This window comes from Eretmochelys imbricata, chromosome 1, assembly GCF_965152235.1.
Source record: "Eretmochelys imbricata isolate rEreImb1 chromosome 1, rEreImb1.hap1, whole genome shotgun sequence".
Lineage (NCBI taxonomy): Eukaryota > Metazoa > Chordata > Testudines > Cheloniidae > Eretmochelys > Eretmochelys imbricata.
Genome location: NC_135572.1, coordinates 287,842,456 through 287,858,049, shown reverse-complemented (window position 1 = coordinate 287,858,049; position 15,594 = coordinate 287,842,456). Strand labels below are relative to the sequence as shown.

The 15,594-nt window shown below is 41.5% G+C and overlaps 1 protein-coding gene across 2 annotated transcripts in view; it reads left to right on the top strand.

Moving 5' to 3' along the window:
* Positions 1-15,594, top strand: part of SYT1 (synaptotagmin 1) — a 176,173-nt gene that overhangs the window by 90,560 nt on the left and 70,019 nt on the right. For both annotated transcript variants that reach the window (XM_077807721.1, XM_077807720.1), the window contains exon 6: positions 1,757-1,874. In XM_077807721.1, the coding sequence (XP_077663847.1) occupies positions 1,757-1,874 (118 nt within the window). The remainder of the gene's footprint in view (positions 1-1,756; positions 1,875-15,594) is intronic.

Sequence of the window (15,594 nt, the reverse complement as noted above, 5' to 3'; positions counted from 1 at the left end):
TTGTTTGGGGGTGAGGGGCTGAGGAAAACTTAATAGCTACCCAGAGAGGACAGGGGCATTGGAAAGTGAGCCTGCCCCGCATTCACCGGCCTGCAGTGTACGTACTGAGGTCTCCTACTACTGCCACTTCCTGCAGGAGAGAGGGGACCCTTTCTGCTCCCTAGGGGAGTGAAGGCCCTGCTACCATCCCTGGGAGGACAAGGAGCCCCAGTGCAACAGTTCATGCCTCACTGGGAGAGGACCCCTACCACCAACACTCCTAAAAGATGGGGGATCAGAGTGCAGGGGCAGAGTTCCATGGGTGGAGCCATGAGTGACCCAGGACATAGTGGGCCTAGTCAGGTGGCTATTCAGTGGCCTGCCAAATCCTTCTATGGCATGTTTAGAGCATCCATTACTGTGGTATGGAGGCCTATGGGAAGCAATTCGATGGTCTCAGTTCCTTTCCTGCTGAACAAATATCCATGCTTGATGCAAATATTTACAAGTATTTTTCCAAAGCACTGCAGCTCACCATGAAAAATGAAGGGACATTTCAAGCCAATAACTGACATTCTTAGCAGAAAGAGGCCAAAGACTGTATGGGTCATGGAGATTGATATATTCTGTTACACAGAGATCAGGGAGAAGTCATGTTGGTAGTAGTGGCTCCTGTCCCCCAGGGCTGGGCCCAGCTCTGTGCTGGCCCGGCATGGGGAAAACGAGGAAGTGAGGTTGGAGAGTGGGCCTGCACTCACCCCGGGGACTTGGAGAACAAGCCCACCTAGCCCCACACTCACCCCAACAGCCGTGGCTCCCTCCTGTCCTGCAGGGCTGGAGCCAGGGCTTGCAGAGCCAGCTCAACTAGCTCTGTGTTCAGTCTGGGCAGCAGCAGTTCCATCCTGTCCCAGAGTGCTCGCCAGGGCCCAGTTCCACACTGCCTTCCATTGGCTTTTGGCACTAGAAGGAGCCTGTGATTGCGTCATGTGGTGCACATCAGGGCTTCTCCTCAAGCTGGGCATGTGGTGTGGAGGCAGGGGGCAGATGTGTGCTGAGTTTATAGATTTTGGAGGGCCAGACCCACTCTATCCTAACCCCCCAAAGCCTGTGTTGATGGGACTGGAGAATATTGATGACTGTCTCTTTATAACAGCTTCTGACATATTTGAAGACTGCTATCGTGCACCTCGGTCAGCCTTCTGTCCTCTAAACTTAACATGCCAAAATTCTCACCTTTTCCTCATAGGTCATGTTTTCTAAACTTCTTGTCATATAATGGCTTCTGTTTGCATGGCAAAGCATGATAAGAATGACGATAAGAATAATGATTTCACTGACAATAATGTAATGGTTATTTGGACGAGTGCTAACCAACCAACCGAGGCTGAAACATGTGAGGAGCAAAAATTATCATGCTGCTGCTTTGGGTTATAGCACAAGTGGAACCTCTAAAGGCCTGACCTCGTGGGGTGCTGGCTTCGTGCAACTTGCATTGAAACCCATTGAACCCGTGGGCATTCAGCACCTCACAGGATAGAGCCCAATGAGCTTAAAACAGAGTTGCTGAAGCTGGGTTCAGGTTTCCCACTTTTTAAACTGAACAGCTTGAAGCTGATTTCTCAGGCTGTAATATTACACATTTTATTTTAAAACAAGTGTTTGAAATACAATCCAATTAACCTACTTTGTGGGCTTTCAGAAGTCCATGGTTTGGCTTGGTTTCTTAAATGTACTTAAACTGATTAAAAATAGCACATTTCCTTGTTTGTTTTCATAGCAAGAGAAGTTGGGTGATATCTGCTTTTCCCTCCGCTATGTGCCTACTGCTGGCAAGTTGACTGTCGTCATTCTAGAGGCAAAGAATCTGAAGAAGATGGACGTGGGTGGCTTATCAGGTAAGTGTAAGAAAGTCTGCATGTAGCAGATACTCTGCTAACCTGTAAAGCAAAGGAACTGCTTTTCCCCTTCCCTTGAGAAGGTGAAGACTCTTGCTTATATTCCGAAGTGAATTTTGCAGTCACTGGTACTCATTGGATAGCTGTGTGCATGAGAGCCCATACATAGCTTAAAAACAACACAGTGCATTATGCATTGCATTCAGGACTTAGACAAGATCTAAACAATTAAACAGTCAGATGACACTGCAACCTCGCTGTAATTTCCTCCTTTCCTGTTGCCTGGAGATAAATATGGATTATTCAAGAGGAAAAAATTTGATTATACTTCCTATTGTATTTCTAATCTTCCACCAAACCTTGAGAATGAGCTGCATTTCTCTGCAATGTTTCAGACACTATAATAGAGGTACTTACAACAGGTCACTATACTGGCTAGTGATTGAGGTGCTGGGGGTGATTGCTTCTACATTGCAAGGGCTTGACTGTGACTGGCTCATGCACAAGGGTAGGAGGGACACCCTCTCTCTTGTCCCTATGTGCAGGGGTGGTCACAATTGCAGTCCCTGTACTTGTGGAAGGACAGGGGTTGCTTCCTCCATGCCCCATCGGATGCACAATGCCCCAAAGGGGTTAGGAAAGCATGGCCCCATCTCCCTTTTGGCACCAGCTCATAGTAAGGCTGGCACACTGTAGGTAGGATCATATACCAGTATAAGAAATGGTGAAGCCTGCACATGGGAAGTTTGGAGCAAGATTGCGAATCACAGTCCATCCCCAAAATCCTTTGGGAGTGGTGGAGCTCCACACTGATCTCCATTCATGGCTGTGTCTAAAATACAGAATCTAGCTAATGCATGAATTACACATTAGCAGAAATCAAATTATGTACTGTTAAATAAGATATTTTGCACAAGGAGAGATCTTACAAAAATATTTTTTATTCACCTCATGTTTAGAAGTGACTATTTGTAATTTCTCATCAGTTTATACACACGCAATGGGAATGGGATTGTTTCTAATAGCAACTAGGTCATGGTCTAGAAATAGAAACCTTTAGTGATGTCATTACGGTGGAGAGAGGACTGGAGAACATACCACAGGGAATGATCTCCAGTTGGCACGGAGATGATGGATGAAATGATCTCATAGGTGTGTGTTTGCTTATTTCTACAAATCTATGTTAGGACTAGATAGAGTTGTGTCAAATATTCATACAGAACCCAGGAACTTGCTCAAAGTACGTACTGCATTTGATAAACATAAGGAGGGAAAGTCACAAAGTGAGGAAATCTGTCTAGGTCCCTTTTTTTCCCCACCACCAAATTTTTGGTCACCACCCTCCCCCACTATGTGTCATTTTTTTTGTCTTCAGGGAAACAAGGTGATCTCCCTTCCCTTCTGCTACTTCCTGTGCCTTTGGGGGCACAGGTACCCACTACTCCTATCTTTACAGAGGGACTGCCAGTCTGGGTCACAGGCCCTAACTTCTACTTACAGGAAAATAGAAGATGGAAACACTACGGTTCTCATCACATCGAGCTCTGTAACAAGCCAAAAGGCAGCAAGTACCCTTAAGGTTTAGCATAGTAATTAAAGATTCCCTAGGAAATCACTATCTATCATGTTCTATCAGTAATGTATTAACAGACCATAACGATAAGACAGATAAACTTGTATTTTTAAGATAGCAGACAAGGGAACATTCATAATGAAGATTCATAGGTTTTAAGGCCAGGAAGGATCACATGACCATCTAGTCTGACCTCCAGCATTACACATTTTATAGAATTTTCCCCAGCAATTCCTAGATGAAATGCAGTAACTTCTGGTTGAGCTAGAGCATATCCTTTAGAAAGATATCCAGGCTTGATTTATAGCTTCAAGTGGTGGAGAATTCACCCCATTTTCTGGTGTGTGGTTCTAATGGTTAATTCCCCTATTAATTCTTTTATTGAAACTTTTGCCATTCTGAATTTGTCTAGCTTCCTCTTCCAGCCATTAGATTTTTTTATGTATTTGTCTGCTAGATTAAACTGCCAACTACTATCAGAAATCTCTTCCCCTTGGTAGGTACTTATGTACTGTGATCAAGTCACCTCTTGACCTTCTGTTTGGTAAACTCAATAGTTTGAGCTTCTAAAATCTTTCACTTTAAGATAGTTTTCCAGAACCTCAAATCATTCTTGTATCTCCTTTCTGAATCGTTTCTAATTTTTCACAATCCGTTTTGAAACGTGGACAATGGAGACGCAGTACTGCAGGAATCAATGCTGCGTATGGAACTAATTGCAAATAGATGCTAACGAGCATCTTCTTTGAGCCTTATACTGTGATCCTTTCAATAGCATTTTTTAGCATTCTACTTTGTATTCTAACCTATGATCAGGTTCACATCATGGGGTAAGTCTTGTGTCTCAGTTACAGGGCAGAGAATCGGGACATCTGTATTCTACTCCAGGCTATGCTACAAACTTACTGATATTGGAAAACAGTAATTCAACTGTGTAAGTAGTAATAGGACTTCTCATGTGAGTAAGGGGATCACAATGTGGCCCTAACCTCTATGTACCTTGGCGCTCTTGTCTGTAGAAAAGGGATGATAATTCCACAAAATTGTTCTGTGAGATTTACAAACCTTAATGAATTAAAAGCATTCTGTGAACTTCAGATGGAAAATGTTATCTTAAAAATTATTTTCAAATAAGCATGTTTAGTATTGCTCTAAGTGCTGAAATGCCTCAAATAGTGCAAGAGGTTATTTCTAGAAGGGAATTAGATTCTGCGTTCCTTTGCTAGGACCAAGCCATCCTAAAGATACCACCACTCCTCAGCAACAAGCAAACCCAACAGGACCCAGCAGTTGTAAGTTGGGGGGTCTAAAAGTCACTGATCTGAGGTCAGCTATAGAAATATGAATTTCTGCTAGAGCCTGTTTATTTGGAGCCTTTCAGAACATAATACAAAACTTATTCTAGGGTAGGTGTTTAAAAATAATAGAATAGAATTTAAATAAAAAATAATCAAGATGATTGATCACAGATGGCAGCAAATTACAGTCCTCCACACAGTTGACCATCCTCATTTTGCAACACATGAATTGAGAGCCCCTCCAAAAGAGTTTGGTTTGCCTGACCATCACAAATAGCCGCTAATACAATATCTCGAATATAAAAACCAAGGCCTTGTCTATACTACATGGTTTTGTCACAAAAGTCAGCTTTTGTCGACAAAGCAGCGGAGATGTACACCTGAAAATGCTCCTCCCACCCATGTAACTCCTCTGTTATGCTGACCTAATAAAACCACCTCAACGAGAGGCGTAGGACTCATGTTGGTGTAGTAAGGGCAACGCCGTGACAGTGTAGATGCTGCGTTCCTTACAACAGCTGTTAGCTGTCATTCTTGTCTGCTGCCTGGTCTCCTCTCCAAGCTGGGCTGCCTCCCAGGGTCCCAGCTTGGGCTGCCACCCAGGCTCCCCACTCCCTACTGGGAGCCCTGCTGCCCTCTGGCTCCCTGCTCCCCCCACTGGAAGCATGGCAGCCAGCTGTACTCCAGGCGTAGATCTCCCTGCCAGAGGCGAGACGCCCCAGGCAGCTTCCCCCCTGCTCCTGGCTAGAGCGTGGAGGCGAGAAGCCCTGGGGGGCAGCTGGGCTCCCAGTGGGGAGCTGCGTGGAGCTGAGAGCCCTCGCTCTGAGTCTCCCACAATGCCCTTCTTCAGTCAGTGGACGCACTGAATGTGCACCTCCGGCAGAAGAGGGAGGGTAGTGTGGATATCAGTAATTATTGCGGTGGCTGTAAGTCAGCCTAACATAGGTCGATTTATCTTTGTAGTGTAGACATAGCCTGACGGTGAGATAATGTTGGTTTAAAGTGGGAGAGTAGTTTTTTCTAGGGAATCTCTCTCACACATAAATCATGCAGAAGCAACTTTCAAAACCAAGACCCAGATTCTGCCCCCACCTCACACTAAATAGCACCTTACTCTGCAAGTAGAGCTACTCTTGGAATAAGATGTTATTCAGTGTAAGTCGGGGCAGCAGGATGTGATCCCAACAAATGAACTCCTTTCCCAGTATAGTTTTGTGATTTCTTTCCCCCAGAAGCAAAAATTGCTTTTCATTTTGTAAAACTGAAAGTAGTGCATCACAGTGGAGGTGGGAAAATGTGAACAATCAAACATGATCTCAAGCTGAATATTGCCCACACATTCCACAGCACTTACTGTCACCCGGAGGAGGCCATTAGCAGGAGATGGAAATTATGTAGGTGTCACATGGGAAAAGAATCTTAAAAGTTTGTGAAAAATAGAGAAAAATCTGCTGTTTTTCAAGTTAAAAACCATTTTATTTTTTGTTATCCTTTCCTGTTGTGAGAAGGGCATGCAAAAGGGGGAGTAGGAAGGGATACAGCATTATGTTACACCTGAACTCTGTGCCCCACAGAAGAGTTTGTTACCTGTATTGCATGTTCAAAGTAGGAGGAGCACCCCAGTTCCTGTGGAATTCTGACATGGACATGCTTCTGGGCAGCACACACATTGCAGTTGCATCAGAGGGAGGGCAGTAGGTTTCCTTCATGCTTTATTCCACACTTTTTGGGTTTTGTTGCTGGTGTTGGTAAATGTGTGCAGTGCCTTTTTCACATGGAGGAAGATCACTGTGCAGCATTTTAAGGGAGTAGGAACTAGTACCCTCAGGGTATGTCTACTCTGTAGCTGGGAGTGAGCCACCCAGCCCGGATACACAGACTCACTCTAGCAGGTCTTGAGCTAGTGTGCTAAAAATAGCAGTGAGGACATTACGGCTTGGGCTTGACCCCCTAGGCTTGAGAGCCCCAACTCCAGCCCAAGTCATAACAACCATATTGCTATTTTTAGCACACTAGCTCGAGTTGCCCTAGCATGAGTCTATCTAGCTGGGCTGGGAGGTTCAGTGTAGACATACCCTCAGTCTTCCCCCATGTAGAACTGGCCACAATGTAGCCCAATAGCTTCAAAAACCTTAATTTAGCAATTTGTAAAATTATTTTAGTTGTTCTAAGGCACCCCTATTCAGGACAGCATTTAAATTTACCATTGTCGTCAGTGGGATTTAAGGACACACTTAAAGTTAATCATGCATTTAAATGCTTCCCTAAATAGGGACGGGCTTAAGTGCTTTCCTGAATGGGGCCTAAAACAGCAAGAGGTACATTTTGTTGAAATAACTTCTTCTAACCACATTGCATGGTATTTCTGTGATGACTTCACTGAAATTTTAAACTTGTGAGTCAATATATGTATCTGATTTAATTCCTACTGTAGTTGCAAAAAAACCCCAAAAAACTTGACTCCAGCATTTTGTACTTCTCCATAAATTACAGGCCATTTAAAGACAAGCTCAAATTACTTAGGAAATAAACAATAAAAGACAACAGACTAATCATCAAATTCATTAGACTCCTTGTGACAAGCTCAGATCACCCATCTGACCAATAAACTTCTAGGCCTTCAACTTAATTGCAACATCAGGCAGCAACTAAAGCAAGCCTTAGCTTGAAAACTGGAACTGCTTGGCCCTAGCTCATCAGCTCAACAGAACAAGTGAAAATTATTGCTGTTGCTGAATGAAGGCTTCTAGCAAAAAACTACGTATGTTTTAAAATGACATTTTAAATATTTTCCTGCACTTTGATATCTGGAAAGTGTTTTCTAGAAATGTTGGGTATGACAAGATTGTCTCTGTTTGCCAACATTCGGTAAGACCTTGCTACATGGTTTTATAGGTAAAATTTTCAAAAGCATCTAAGTAATTTAGGCACCTAAGTCCCTTTGCATGTCAATGGGAGATAGGCTCCTAAGTCCTTTAGGAGCTGTTCAAAATTGCATCTATATTATTTGGACAAGTTAAAAAGATTTCAAAAATGGGTTGCAACTCAGCCTTCCATACAGCCCACAAAGTAAGGCCAGATTTACAGCCACCTCTCTGCAGAAACTGTCTGCATTTTCCCAGCAGGCATAAAGCCTGTGTGGCAAGCTCCTATGACACCTGTGCATAAAGGATGAGGAGTGGCATGGCTGGAGTGCGCTGCATTGGACAGTAACTTTGGAACCATTGCCAGGTTGCATAAATTATGGCAGCCCCTAGGCTGCTCTAATCTATGCCAGAGTCAGGATTTAAGAAGAATTGGGAAGAGAAGAGAATTGTAATTGGCTCCTTGGTGGTCCAGTGCCACTTTCTGCAAAATCAAGCATATCTTGGCATAAAAGAGAAGCTGGCCCATAATCCAGTGCATTATGTGTCTCCACTAATCTCAGTATTAATGGATTATAAATAGAAAATAAATCAGATTTTCAGCATTTTTTGTCTGCAAAGCCAATATCATAAACATAAAACTATCCCAAGGGACCAAATTATATTACAACAGAAATAAAGCTACAGTTTCCTGTAATTAAAAATCTGTTTTCAACACCACCTTCACATTTAAAAAGCCTTTCTTGGGTGTCTTATAAAAAAAAAACGTCGTTGACAAGAAAGAATAGTTTAGAGTCAGAAATTTTGAAGAGATAGTGAATGCTCATGAATTATGCAAGTCAGAACTTTCATTTTAATAACTTCATTAAAATATAAAAAACCTTAAAAGCCAGCCAACATGAATATAATATTGTAGAAGAGAAATACATTGAGTGCTGTGACTTTGCTACCAGCCGTATTGAAAGAATAACACGAAAAACCTTACTGGAAAAGAAAAGAGATTTATTAATGGGCAAAATTAACAATAAAAAACAAACACCACAACAACTACATACCCACCTATATTAATCCTAAAGACTCCATCAGAGCCTTTACACTCTGTACAGAAGCTATCTAGCCATCTTAGGGTTGTCTGTGATGCCTATCACCATAACGTCTAAGGTGTCACTGACTGGCAGAGACAGAGGCAAAAGATGAGTGTAGCCTGCATAGTTATCTAATCCCTCCTGAACAGCCTCATGTGTGACCTCAAGGTAAATTTTGTTTGTGTTAGATTGCCCATGGGGGATGGGATCAAATCAAAATAACCAGGTGTATCACCTTCATAGCACCCTTGTGTTGAAACTGACTCTTCTATGTTGATCAAAATACCACCTGATGATGTCCTCCGTATCACAGTGTAGACAGGAATTTACCTCTCTGATCCCAGCTTTTCTCTGCTCTGGCACAGCTGGTAATTTCTGTGCTGTCTTTTACCTGACAGGTTGCTATTTCGGATTATAGAAAAGGCCTAAGGGAGTTGGTCCCTCCAATCCAACTCTGTCCTTTCCATCCATCAGTTGATCATTTTCCTCAACTGGGGAAGCCAGTTCTGAGGCTGAAAGCTTGGAGGGATTTGACATTTATATGGGCTAAAAATCTCCATATTATATCAAAATTAAGAGCTATAAACCCTTATACTTCAGGGCATACGTCAACCTGGGTTAGGAAGAAACTTTCCTTATGAATAGGTTTTCCTATGTTTGTTCATTTGCGGGGTGAGTTGAGGAAGGGAAGAGGGGGTTGCACTTTCCACTGAATCATCTGCTACAGGCTACTTGACTGCAACAACATATTGAATTAGATGGACCATCTAAAATATGGCAATTCCTACTAAGAAGGGACATTATTTCAGCAGAGTCAAATTGTTCTGCTATGTTTTCTTGCAATGCCTAGGGTGAGAACTAGATTGTACATGCCGATTAACAATTAAATTAGAATTGTACCGAGCTTGTAAACATTGCTGTCAGAAGCTTTAATACAGGCGCTTTACTACAAGCAAACGGCATATAGATTCAGTCAGAATTAACATACAGTTGCTATTTTAGCAGCTGGATTATTTGAGAAGGGAGAGATTTCTAATTACATGTATAAACCCCTATAGTAATAGACGTTGACCAAGGATGGAGTGATCAACAATCAGCTGGTCAGATTGATAGATGAACCTTGTAAACAAACTGCTCATTATCTCAACTTCAGATCCACAACAACAACAAAAAAGTGTGGAGGAGGAGAATTTATCCTTCCAGTGCTAATTTTCCATTCCTTTCCTTTCCACTTTTAAAAAGTAATAATCTTGCCTTTTTAAAACTGGATTTTCTCATTTGGTCTAATTTTAAGAGGGTTTTTGTTTAATTTATGTTGTATTTGTTTTTATTCTGTTGTACAGCAACCCCAAGGAAGAGGAAGGCCTACCTACACATAATTATTATTCACGTATTAATAATTATTTTATTTAAAATGTAGTGATTAACATCCAAGATTTGGCTTAACTCTACAAGAACATCATAACAATATGTGCAGCTGTGAAATAGATTCAGAAATACTGTAGCTAGTGTTGCAGTGCTGGAGTCCTTGGGGCAATTAGTCAAACAGAGTTGCACATAGGCTTACCAGCAGGCTTAATTTGCTTTTAATAATGCTGAAAGCTGCCGCAATTGAGATACTGGCTGTAAAGCTGCTGCCTATTTCTTGGTTTTGCTATAGTTGAAAAGAAACAATTTTTTAAAAAATATTATACTCAAATCGGGGGCGGGGGGTGAACCAGACTAAATACATTTTTAGATCAATGCTTAAATTTTGGTAGAAGCTTGAAAAATATAGTTAGGATTTTGGGGTTGGGGGAGGGACTCTGTAAAGCCACATGATTTGTAAAGCACCATAAGCATTTTATTGACATTGCTGTGCACTTCAAGTTCTAGGGAGCTTGTATTACTTTCTAATGAAATTATAAGACTGATCTGAAAATCTGATTACACATTACTTACATTTTACATGCTTTTTTTTCCCCTGGTCTAAGCCCTGTGTGGGCAGGACAGGTGATTGATGTGTACTATTTTGTGTGTGACTGTTTTATAGGTTTCCCTGTTCTGTTTCCAGGTGGGAAACTGGCATGTGTGTGCATCTCAAAGGAAAGGGGGGAAAATCGCAAATTAGAGCCTTGATCCTATATTCCCACTGAAGTCAGTGGTAGTTGTTTACAGTGATGAGAATTGAGATGCCTAATGCCCAATCCTGTGCTGAAAATATACCTGTGAATGTATAGGAAATGGTGGTTCTGGCACTTCTATTGCTAATGTATACTTTTCTTGTAATAAAATGTATAGGAAAACGGGTTACATATTTCTTATTCTCTAGCAATATTGCCAGTTTATGTATACTTTTTCAGGTGGTTTGTTTTTGGAAATTTGTTTACTGGTCTGAAGACTCAAGGTTCATCAAATATGTTAGAAAATGTGACTTGTCACGGGGGAGGCTCTCCCTTGATAGCGGGAGATTAGATTGCCAAACAAAAATAAAAGCAAAGTTCCAAGGTACAAAACTGCCAAATCAAAGCTCTTCCTTTTCAAGGTAAATAAAATTAGGAGAACAACACGATTTCTTCTCTCATTGAGTCCAGGCTCCTCCGCTTTCAGTTATCCATTTTCTCTTCTGCTTTCTGTGAACATCAGCTTGATTCTGTAACATAATGGGCCTCCATGGCATTCTCTCCCCAGCAACTTTACCTGTCCTGGTTTATTTCCATAACCCTGCAGAAGTGACAGAGAAATCAGGATTATGGGTCTTCGTCCTACCTGGGCAACACAAGCCAAGCTGTCTTTGGGCTACAGGTACAAAGGGGTAGAATATCCATGACAGTATCTTAGTTACATGGGAATTTAACCACTTAAGAGGATAATCAAATAGCTACAGAAAGTGTAGAATTATCACTTTTGCCTCTTGCAAAAGTAGGATGATGATGGAGCTGAGAGAGCAGTGTGTATGAATAGCTGCATGTTTGTTGATTTCCCTTCTGTGACAGCTGCGGCCCTGAAATCTCCAGTCCTTTTATTCTAGATGTTATCAACCTAAATCACAGATTTGGGGGGGAGTGGGGGAGGGAAGGGGGGAGGGAATTAAAAGGAGCTGAGTGTACCTCATTATGTGAGAAAGTCACAGTGTCCATTTACTTGGGCTCATACTAAATGAGGAAGACTAGGGGCATCATTAGAGTTCAGTGGCCAATGGAAATAAAAATGTCAGTGTTTTGAGTTCAAAGATCTGGTGTCCACTGAGAGCACTTGCTGCTTCCAGCACATGAGTGAATTACAAAACTGACTGGGTAAAATGCTAATGAATGACTGTTCTTTTGAGACTATTTTTCGTTGCGTTGGGTAGTTTCCTGTTAGTACATCTGACAACATTTCTGCACAAGTTTTGGGTACCACAGTTTAGGAAAGATGTGGGTAAACTGGTGAGAGTCGAGAGGAGAGCAACAAAAATGATAAAATGTTTAGAAAACCTGACCTACGAGGACAGGTTAAAAAAACTGGGTGTGTTTACTCTTGAGAAAAGAAGACTAGGGAGACCTGATAAAAAGTCTTCAAATATGTTAAGGGCTGTTGCAAAGGGGATGGTGATCAATTGTTCTCCATCGCCGCTGAAAGTAGGACAAGAGGTAATGGGTTTAATCTGCAGCAAGGGAGATTTAGGTTAGATATAGTTAGAATTTTTTTCCCTAATAAGGATAGTTAAGAACTGGAATAGGTTAACAAGGTAGGCTGTGGAATCCCCCTTATTGGAGGTTTTTAGGAACACGTTGGACAAACACCAGTCAGGGATGGTCTAGGCATACTTGATCTTGCCTCAGAATAGAGGGCTGAACTAGATGACTTCTCAAAGTCCTATATTTCTATGATTCTCTTAAAAGAATAAATATTGTATGCCTTGTAATGAGAATAGTTAATAGGCTGTGTCCTATAGTATAAACCATACAAAATTCAGTGTATATAATACTTCATAACCGCTGAACCGCTTCTGAGTGTATCAGGTATGTCTTTAGCAATTGGGTAATGTTTGCATAAGCAGGTGCAATGGGGTTTAACCAGCAAATGAGGTTAAATTAAAATAAATTATACTCATTCACAATGCTCTTTATTGGAAAAATACAAATTTTCAAATAATTTTAAAGGGAAAAAAACTTAGGAGAATTATCCACTTTCCATGTTAAGACACATCAAGCAAAGCAAGGATGCTGAAATATTTTATAACCATTTGAATAATGAGTTGATATGAGAAAAAAAAACCTAAGGCTGAAATTTTTAAATTAGGGCACCTAAAGTTAGTCCCTGGGATGAGATTTGCAAGTGGGATTTGAGCATTTAATTGTCAGGTTCCCTTGCAAATTCATAGATTCATATATTTTAAAGCCAGAAAGGATCATTCGATCATGTAGTCTGACTCCTGTAAAACAGAGGCCATAGAATGTCCTCTAGTTATTCCTGTGCTGAGCCCAAAAACTTGTGTTTGGCTAAAGCTTATCTTCTAGAAAGACATACAGTCTTAAAGACTTCAAGAGATCAAGAATATTTCACTTGCCTTGGTAGTTTGTTCCAGTGGTTAATTTCCTTCACTGTTAAAATTGTTTGACTTGTTTGTAATCTAAATTTATCAGGCTTTAACTTCCAGCCATTGGTTCTTCTTATACCTTTAAAAAATCCTTTAGTACTAAATATTTTTTCACCTTCAAGGTACTTATATATTATAATCAAGTCATCTCTTGATCTCCTTGTTGATAAACTAAACAGATTGGGCTTCTTAGGTCTCTCACTGTAAGGTATTTTTTTCTAACCCTCAAATCACTTTTGTGCCTTTTCTCTGCATCCTTTCCAATTTTTAGTGATAAGCATGAGCTTGCAACATGTACATTTTTTAAGATCAGAAGCTGTGGCTGTGCAGATGAATAAAGGTTTGTTTGACTTCACGATAGCATTTGCAAAGTGTTGTACAGCAAAGCTGTTCCAGTTGGTCAATTGCTAGATTAAATCTGGGTTAATCTGAGTTGCATCTTCTTGGTTATAGGGTATTGCGGGGACGGGGTGAATGGTGAGAAAAAAGTTTCATGTTACTTTGTAGATAACATCACTTGGATGTTTACAGAATTGTCTACTGCAGTGGAAACACAGCACTATTTTGAGGGGCGTCTTCTCTTCTTGCTACTTTCACTCATGGTCCTTTGTGCTAGGACTGCTCCAAGTTAAAGGGGTCCAATGGCAATTGAACCAATGTCCTTCCTGGCTGGTGCAGGCAAATAGGGAAGTACTGTCTCAGCTGTTGGTGGAGATTGTCCATGTTACCTTGTGTGTGTGCGTGTGGAGGTGGGGGATATAGTGATGGCTATTCTTAAGAATGTTGTTATCTGGCTGTGATGGTAGCCCCGGGGTGCAACCTGGATTATGGGACTGCTGAGCCCTCCAAACCCACCAACCTGGGCTGCCTCTCACATTTTGATGCTGATGTCAAGCTACAAGCCTCTGACAGGCACTGCACTCACACAGACATCCACAGGCAGGGACATGCCTATCTAGTTTCATGAATGATCTCCCAGCTAACCGTGAACCATCAATAGGGAGGCTCCAGCCAATTCCCCCCAGCTCCCCTGTCTTGCACCCCAGAACTGTACCATCTTGCAATGGTCAGAAGCCTGGCCAATGTAAACCTGGTTTGCCACTTCGTCAAAGAAAAGTGGACATGCACCAGCCTTTGTAATCTGAGCAGATTTCACAAGGGCTTTAGGCAAAGTCACTGATAAGGATAAGACACTAAAATACGTTTATTAGCTACAGAAATATAGATTTTAAGTGATTATAAGTGGTAGGCACAAAGGTCAGAGATAGTTACCTTAAGAAAATAAAAAGTAAACATGCATTCTAAATCCTAAACTTTTAGTGTAAACAAGAGTTGAATCAAACCACTTTTCTCACCCTGACAGATGGTACAAGCAGGTTACAGTTCCTCAAAACACAGGCTAGAACTACCTTCCCACCTGGGACCAAACTTCCCCATTTCAAAGTCTTTGTCCTCCAGACATCCTTACAGGTATTGAACTGGGGTAGGGGGAGAGACAGGCCAAGTGATGATGTCACTGTCTCTCTTTTTGTACCTTCTTCCAGCTGCTAGAAAGATCCTTGCTGTGACGAGGGGGGTCAGTCAGTCCCCATTGGTCAAGCAGTCTCCATTGCATATGTGCCTTCTCTAAGGACTTTCTGGAATAGTGGATTGTGTGTTGATGGCTACTCCCTTGTGTTGGTGAGCCGTTAATGCCGTCTGGCTATTGATGGCTACTCCTTTGTTGTAACCGAAAGGCTGGTTGTTGGTGTTCCCAACCTCACAACATATTTCAGTAACACATATAACAATAGTTCATAACTTTACATATAAGGATAGCACATACAATCCAACAGGATATTAATGTTCAACAGATCAAGACTTTTAAAATGGTACCTCACAAGGTATACTTTGTACAAAACATATCATAATTATAAGACAGTAGTGAATATGAGGTTTCCAGGGTGCTACTTTGAGGTATGGAGTGTCACACTGGCCTCTACTCAAGAAACCAAAATTCAATGAGGATAAGCAATTGGCCTGGTTCCAACCTTTTTCTTTGTTGGGACTGGCCACTGAAAAGGTTGTAATAGAGCCGTTCTGGAAATTTCTTGAATCTGCAGATTTCTTTGACTTCTGTCAAAAAGGTGTCAGTCCTGGGTGTGGGGTAGAAACTGCTCTTGTGGCACTAGTTATTGATTTCCTCTTGGCCATTTATTATGTTAAAGGACTTGATTCTCCTCAGACTTACACCTCTGTTAATCAGGAGTAACTCTTGGGGTGAGGTGTGTTGCACTGGTGTAAACTGGCACAAGTGAGAGAAGAATCAGGTCCCAAGTGTCCATGCTCTCCCTTTTAGC